General features: G+C 40.0%; 1 protein-coding gene across 1 annotated transcript; it reads left to right on the top strand.

Moving 5' to 3' along the window:
* Positions 1–2,568: 2,568 nt before the first annotated feature.
* On the top strand, positions 2,569–8,176 carry LOC111336451 (uncharacterized). The gene is made up of 9 exons (XM_088726467.1): positions 2,569–2,741; positions 3,032–5,377; positions 5,660–5,769; positions 5,843–6,071; positions 6,197–6,382; positions 6,499–6,620; positions 6,713–6,821; positions 6,915–7,029; positions 7,116–8,176. Exons 1-8 carry the CDS (start codon positions 2,595–2,597, stop codon positions 6,987–6,989), a joined length of 3,324 nt encoding a protein of 1,107 aa, XP_088582593.1. The 5' UTR covers positions 2,569–2,594; the 3' UTR covers positions 6,990–7,029; positions 7,116–8,176.
* Positions 8,177–8,432: the final 256 nt, after the last annotated feature.

Genomic DNA, 8,432 nt, shown 5'->3' with positions numbered 1-8,432 from the left:
AAAAGGATGACTTTTGAAGAGTATAACAGGTGGAATATTCAGTTAAGCTCATCGAGTGCGCTGCATGAAAAAATATGCACCAATTTACCATTCATTGACCTAAATCATCACTTTTACGCCGTCCTGACATTTCATTCCACAATTTTACTCATTTTTCCTGTTCGCCGTAACATCAGATGATTTTATCCAAATATTTACCAAATAATTTAGAAATGTTTCTTGGAAATCGTCTGAGGCTTGCCACTAAAGCCAATTAAGTGACTATTCATATTGCTTCTACGCTATGTTAAGTTGTACTGTCCCCCCTGTGTGCATGTGTCACTATTAACTGCCAGGCGTGCTTTGAAGGCGCTGGCAACGAGTTAAACAATGAAGTAATGCCCCTGAAATTGATGACTCAATCTAATGACACGGTGTCATAAAGCGCCTTGCTACTGATACCGTCTTGTTTGCACTCGGCTCTATCTAATCACATTGACATCATAGTAACTTCAAAGTCAACGGGAGGTCAAGTAGTTTGAATTGAAAAAACATCTAGTCAGGTGCTTTCAACGACGGATGGCAAAAACATCGTCTTTTCGTCAACTTTTTGTTTTGAACAGTTTATTTAGGTTTACAGAAACTGAATAAGTCATTGACGCGATAAAAACGCCGACAACAGCATTTTTTACAATGAAACCTAAAGTAACAGTCTAATTCTTAGGACCGTTACAGTCATGCGCGGGAACAAAGCTATACTCTGTGTCTAAGGATACTCTCGACCCTTCTCGAAACTATGTAGCTTATGGCTACTTGTGTTGAGTGAATTTGATTCGTAGACTAATCCAAAAAAATTCCATTTACTTCATTCGTTTAAATTACACTCTGAAATAACATGATATTCCCTAAAACCACAAAAAAGCCCTTGTTTCAATTTTGATGGCTTGCAAGGCGAGTAAAATTTAAAAAAAAAAACATAAAACAAAGTAAAATGTACTAAAAAATAACGATAAACGGGGAGTTAAAATCCAAATATTTCCATGCGATAATTGAAACTGATTTGACTAGAGCACATTACATTTGAAACTTAAAATGTTATCGAAATTCTCCAAGTCAATAAGTCCGTTACGGGCAAGTAAGTTGATCGTCCGAACCTGTCTTCATGTGAGACGTCATGTAGACTCATTGAAAAATTCATTGACTGACCATTTGAATGACACCGTGGAAGAAATAATAAGCGCTTTTAATAGACCGGGGAGAAACAATTTTGAAAATCAGGGAAACCTTGGTAAAGAGTCTATAATTCTACCACTGGATTACACTTCTTGTCACCGATCAACATAGACCATGCACTGTCAAGTATCTGTTTCATGTTTGAACGCAACTGGGCAACCAAATGAAACCCTTGATTTATACGACCATGTCCACGACTCGTTCCCAGTCTTTTTTAAAAGTGAGCAGGAGGCACGCGAGGTGAGATGGAGCTGCCCTTCCGTCGTCCCTTCTTTGCGTCGTTACGTGTCACACTCTGACTTGTTTCCACCCCTCTCACGCTTTTAGAGTTTAGTCAGGATATAACGAAGTATTTAAACGAGTAATCATAGAATTCTTCAGAGAACTCTTAGAGAGCCACTGCTGAAAAACTACAAGACAGTACCAAATGATTTGTTCTCATGGCCGTTCTTATGGCCGAGTGATGCACCAGCGCTTTGCTTTATGAAGATTTCTGGCTGAAAATGTATTCAAGGAAATTCTAAACTGTGTTCTGACTATGGGCTAAAGCTCGAAACGTCAGCTTTTTGGCTTTTTCAGCTTTTTAACTGTTTACAGTGGCCAATTTACAATTTCAACTTAGTTTATATTACCAAATTACCTTGACTGTGTTGTCGACTTTGGACAAAAGAAAATTAAATACAGTCTCAACTATATGAACAGAATTTTTTAAAACTTTGCCGAAAGATGAATCCTGAATCTTTGAATCGATTTCGTTGGTGCATTTAGTGTTTAAATATATTGAAACTATTTCAAGCCGCAAATAAAGATATTTGAAAAATCAGCGGCATCCACGGGCCTATGAGTGCCAATTCTCCTGCTACTGAACAAGAATAAGGTAAGGAACGTGACACTGACAAGTCAACTGCGTAAATTATAATTATTATCCAACTACACCTAGACGAGTACAAATAACGCCATAGACGAGTACAAATATCACGCGGTATTTGTACTCGTCTATTGAAGTACCGGTTAAACAGGTTTTCTCGCATCGCGCAAGCGAAGAATTGGATTGTAGTTACGAAAAAAAATATTTTCCTATTCTATTCTGTGTAATTCAGGGATAATTGAGATAGATAAGAACCACCTCTTTCTTTCAGAGTTTGTGGATTGCAGTCTTATGCAAACTGTGAAAGACGACCGCTACGGCTGCACTCCCTGTTTTTATTTCATTTGAGTTTCTTTGTTTGTTTTCGTTGTTGCTGTCATTCTTTTGTTGTTCATCTGTCTCTACTTTAACGGTCAGCTAACTGTGGCTTTGGGTCAAAGGTTTTCATTGTCGGGTTCTTAGCGCCTTGTGAAAGTCCCAATTGTAACCTTTGCACTTTAACCGGAAATAAGACATGTTGCTCAACAATTCTTTTTGTTTTCATTTGTCAGCACCTCCTGTCTTTGAAAATAACCGCGGAAATGTCCCCATACATTTCTTTGGCCATCCCTTTTCAATCTGTAGCAGTGAAACTCGACATTGTATACATGGATCTACAAAGGTTGGTTATAATTACAATAAATGAATAAACAGACAGACAATTCGAAAGTAAACAAATAAGGTAATGAAAAAAATAGAAGGGAAACTGAGGGTCAAGAGGTTGAATTTGAGCTGCTAATGACCAAGTTACCCAAAGAAATGTGAGGGGAAGGGTGTTGACCTCATATTTCTTTGGTCAAATAGGAGCGAGGTCAGTGAAAATCCCAAATGATATCGCTGCTGAGAGAAATATAAATTTTGCCCCCGTAGAACACGTCCGTGATCTATATTTAAATCCTATGTATCGCTTAGGATGCCCGCGGAGGTTGTACCTTGAAGAAAGACAACAATAACGTACACGACTATGCAAGCAAGAGCAGAATACGTTTGCAGAATTCGAGAAAATTGGATTGCTCAGCCGTTATGCAGATCCGTTGTATTGAGGTGTATAACGATTACTTCGTTGACAAGGCAAGGTGCCTGTCGGATAATGGCTTTGTGATGGCTAAGAGGGCCATTCTAAAAGAAATCAATGACAAATCGAAAAGAGACCCGGGATTTAGTTTCCGTACTTCGACGCGGTTCTACGTGAAGATCCCCTTGAGCTCCACCCATGTCAACCACCCTGTCGGGGAGTCGTCCACGATAGGACAATACGTCGATAAACGTGTAGTCGACAAAATCTACGAGCTTGTAAAAGAAAACATAACCAACCTTTCTGAGGTGCAAAGGTCCCTTGACAAGTATGCAGAAGAATTATTTTCTTACCAACCCGAGGAACGAAGACCGAAGAAGACAAACAGACGATACTACCCTGGTCGCCGGGACTTGCGTAACCACATTGCCAAGGCGATTTCAGCAGTGAAGTATTGCGATGATGACCAAGAAGCATTGGCTAGAAAAATTGAAGAATGGCAAACCAAGTCTCCCAAAAGCAACTTCTTTTACAGAACCAGAGACGTCGTCATTAACGACATAGATAAACCAAGATCTAGAGCTGCTGGGGAGACCTTCCTCTTTGTTCATCAAGAGCCATGGCAACAACGAATGCTTGAAAGATATGGTAGTGAACTGGCCTTGATGGGCGCCACATACAAAACTACAAGGTACGCAATTCCTCTCTTTTTCGTTTGTGTACATACTAACGTGGGATATAAGGTCGTGGCTGAATTTATGTGTCAATCAGAGGATCAAGCCTCTATAAGTGAAGCACTTGCTATAATTAAGGGATGGAACCCAGCGTGGAATCCGGCGTACTTCATGGTGGATTACTCCAATGCAGAAATCGCTGCTCTCGAAGAACAATTTCCCAAAAGTGTGGTGTATATATGTGATTTCCACAGATTGCAAGCAATGCAACGCTGGTCGAAGTCAAAGAAGAATGGCCTTTCGTCTGCTGAGCAGGAAATATTCTTAGAGCTCATGAAGAGCATCGCCTATGCTCCTATGGTAGACAAATCAGAGAAGCGATTAAATGCTTTGAAAGAATCCCGACTTTACAAAGACAAACCTAATGTTCAGAACTATCTAAACAACACATGGCTATCATGCAAAGCTCGTTGGGCGCAAGCTTTTCGAAAGCAGCAGGTGACAAACATAGTTAACACCAATAATGGCACTGAGGCGCAAAACAAATTGTTCAAGTACGATTACCTTCCGAGATCAATTGACAAATCAGTTTATGGCATTGCAACGATGCTGGTAGAGTCTTTCGTTCCTGACTCGCACAGAAGCTATTTGGAAAAGAACTTGAAGTTTAGCGATGCCTATGGAAGATACAATTCTAGGATACCGTCGTATCTACACAACCGACCACCACAGTTCGTTAAACACTGTTTGAATAGTAGATTTGCTGCTGGGGAATTCACCGAAGCCAACGTCTCATTCGTAAATTTTCAGAAAGGCCAATTCAACGTGAAAAGCGCAGCTAATATAAACAAGAAGGAGCTAGTTGACTTTTCGTATCCAAGTTGTACTTGTGCCTCGTGGCTGAAAAGTAATTACCCCTGCAAACATTTCTTTGCAGCGTTTGCCTGCTACTCTGAGTGGGGATTTGAATCACTACCCCATCAATACAGGAGCAGTGTCTTCATCTCTCTTGATCTGGATCACTTTATTATAAATAAGCGCGACAATAGCGCACAGAGGTCTGGCATTCCCCACGGTACAGCGAAAGTATCATCATCCTCTGACGACCATGTAAGGCTAGCCAACACCTCTGGCGATGAATCAATGAAGTGCAAACGAGCAGAAGCAGATCCTGAGGAGAGGTCAGATGTCCAGCTACCCAACAACAGTCCCAGTGGCACCACTCTGGTTCCTACAGTTGAAAAACTGAGGAAACGATTTCTTGATGAGATCGATACTGTCAAGAATACTGCGTACATAGTAGATGACGAGAGCACAATGTCAGCAGCTCTGAAGCAATTGGAAAATATTCAGCTGATGCTGCAGAAGAGCTGCTCGTCAACAAATGGTATTTCTCTCAGAATAAGCCCGGTCAAGAAGAAATTAAAGATCACGTCAACTATATACCATCAAGTATTTCACAAGCATTTGCCCCCCAGACGGCGCTGGAAAAAGAAGACTCCGAAGGCTGACGTGATTCTCGTTGGAGACAGCAAAGACGATGTTGATGATGGTGACGCTAAGAGAAAGGTTAGCTGCATGTTTAATGATAAACTGAATCCTGAAAGGAAAATCAGATTTGTATCGCTTGATTTCGATGCTCGTGAGATGTCACATATTTTTCGTGTATATCTACTAGGAAATAGCAGGTGAGGGCTTCTCATCTTATCGGAAACAATTGCGTCATCACTCGTGTTTATATCACGTCTTGTCAACTTATGCTAGCGCTGTGTTTCCATCAAGTTTCAGACCATAGTTTTTTACCCTCTATCCATGAGTGTTTCCTAGCTAACCGATATGAATTTTTTTCAGGCAACAAACGTTTTTGTTGTGGACTTAACTGCGAGTGGCAACGATGGGCAGAAGACTTTATCGCAGGACGATAAAGCAAACGCTTCCTCTCCAGATCTTGAAACGTTAAGGTTAGGTGATGAGTTATTTGATAAATAAGGTTAGTTTAAATGTTAATTCACTTTGGAATTTTGGTGTTAAAAGGAACGGAAGCGCTGAGCCGCCAGTGAAACAGCTGAATGGTGAACCTACCAAAAGACTGTTACGCGCCAGTAAAATGGGCCTGAAGATGACAGACATCATGTTCCATGCCGGACCTGCCAAGCTAACTGTTTCTGATGCATGGACGTTGATCCATCCAGAGGTTGCCAAAAGAAATAAAAATTTTAACAGCGCAATACCAGCTTTTGAGCCCGGTTGGCTCGTGGACAAGGTGCTTGTCTTTTTATTAACATCGAATTTCGTCGATAGAGGCATAGCCTTGATGTTACTTTGTGGTCACACCTACAAAGTGCTTCCTCTCAAAACAACTTTCTCCCTTTTTTTATTTTCTTGAAGGTTATCGAGGCAGTCCTGTGGCGCATGACCTTAGTCTACAGCGATATTTTTGTGGCTGACACAACAATGGCAGAAATGGTAAAGCGACATTCCAGCACTCGCTTGCTTTGGTCAGGAGAGAACTTTGCCCACATTTGTAAAATATTTATTCCTATGAACAACTCTGGAAATCACTGGACTCTTCTGGTGAGGACATAACAATAACAATCTTTTTTTATAAACCCCCTTAAAGTCTAGAACTTTTCAACTGGACTTGACATTGTGAATCAATCATTAATCGCTCTCGTGCTTTTGGTTGAAAGGTTCTGGATCGGCAGCAGAAAACCAGACATTACTTCGATCCCATGAATGGGCGCGTACACACCATTTTGAGCAGTAACTCAGTTCCTAAAAGCAAACTGATGGAACTGATCGATGACATTAGGTGACTTATTTCTACCCGGTGTTTTCCTTTTAATTAGGTGCACGCAGATAAGTCATAGTTATGTAATTTTTGTACTTTGTTTGACTCTGCAGTGCCGTTGCTGATCTCAAAACGGGATGGAACTGCAAGTCATGGCCGTGTGTTGAGCCACTACATTACACACAGACTGATAGTTATAACTGTGGTGTGATTGTATGTCTTGTGAGTAGCATAACCACTTGCTAAAACCTGCTTTGATATGACTCTACATCCTAGTTTCGAATGTAATAAAATGTTTTGTTTGTTTGTTCTCAGTTTGCTCGGTGTTTGTGTGAGGGGTTAGATGTCAATGGAAGTTACAACGTGCAAATGGAAAGAGAGAGAGAATAACGTCTGTCATATTTGGCTCCTGTTACGATGACCTTGATGAGTAAGCTTTGATGGTATCAAACAGTATTGTTTCTCAAATGCCGCAAAACTCTCATCAACTAACTGTATCTTTCTGTTCAATTACAGGAGAAACACCGCAGTCTGTAAGATTTGTAAAGACGACGATGGAGAGGATTGGCTTGGGTGTGATAGCTGTGGCCAGTTTTTCCACGCAAGTTGTCTGAATGTGCCTTTCGCAGAGACGCTTACACAACATTTCACCTGCCGTTAGGGTGGCTTCTTTTCGGATCAAGTGGACTTTAATGTCATGTCTAGACCTTAATCTACCAGGATTGCGAATACAGTTCTTGGTAATCGATTAAAATATATATTCAGGAATGTCACGGATCCAAAATCGTAACGTGATGGAGCCAACAATATGAAGAACATCTCAGAGTTCAAGATGTTTTATTTTTGTTCGATTCGACGTTTAGTTTTCATCCTGAGTGCTTCTGTTAAAGTGAATAGAAAGAAAAAGTTTGAACGGAAAACATAATTATTTATCATATGGTTGTTTTGAGAAAAGGTCTCCTAAATCGAGCGACCTTTATCGAAACATTTGAGGGATGGTAAACACATTAGCCTTAATTTGGCTGTTTCTTGAAGCTCTGAGTTTTCCTCCTTGGATATTTTAACATGGAATAGAGGCGATTGTTTATTTATAATAGGAAGTAAGAGAACTTCAGCTACTTGAATTTTTGTTATGAAAGTTTTCCATCTTAGCCTGTAGATACAAACTTATAAAAAGACTAAAAAACTATTCAGATCGAGAACTAAATTTTTGTAGAGTTCCCTAGCTTTTCTTTTCCCGGAAAAATAGAAGAGATTGCAAAAATCAAGTGAAAAGCGCGCCAGCTGTGATTAACGCCTTGGACAACCGGAAGTCGGTCACGATACTTTCTTTACGTCGCGTAGCAAGTTACCAAACAAAAATATAATTTTTTGATACCTCTCCCGATACCTTCGTTGCTTATTAGAGCAGTGAAAAATATATTTATAGTCGAAGCTTTTGAAAAATTGCTTAATTTGTTATTTAGCAAAATTTATTGTTAAAATTTCGGGATTGATACCACGATTATTTAATGCAACAACTACAAATGATTTGTCTCTACATGATGTATTAAAGCTATTTCATCGCTGACCACTCATATCTCAGACTACATTTCTCGCCCCGCTCGTCGCCCGTGATATAGTAACTCCCGCGAAATTCGCCCGCACTGAAATAACAGTTTGGCGTGTTGGATAATAAATACCTTATTAGACGTTTTGTTGTGTAGTATCGCTGAGTATTTTTACTCGTTATTTGTATTTTGAGTCGCCCTACGGGCTCGTCAAAATACGGCACAACTCGTAAAAATACTCAGCGATACTATACAACAAAACGTCTAATAAGATATAATTACT

This window comes from Stylophora pistillata, chromosome 7 (genome assembly GCF_964205215.1).
Source record: "Stylophora pistillata chromosome 7, jaStyPist1.2, whole genome shotgun sequence".
NCBI lineage: Eukaryota > Metazoa > Cnidaria > Anthozoa > Scleractinia > Pocilloporidae > Stylophora > Stylophora pistillata.
Note: the sequence above shows the minus strand (reverse complement) of the source record. Positions and strands in the feature narration are given on the sequence as shown.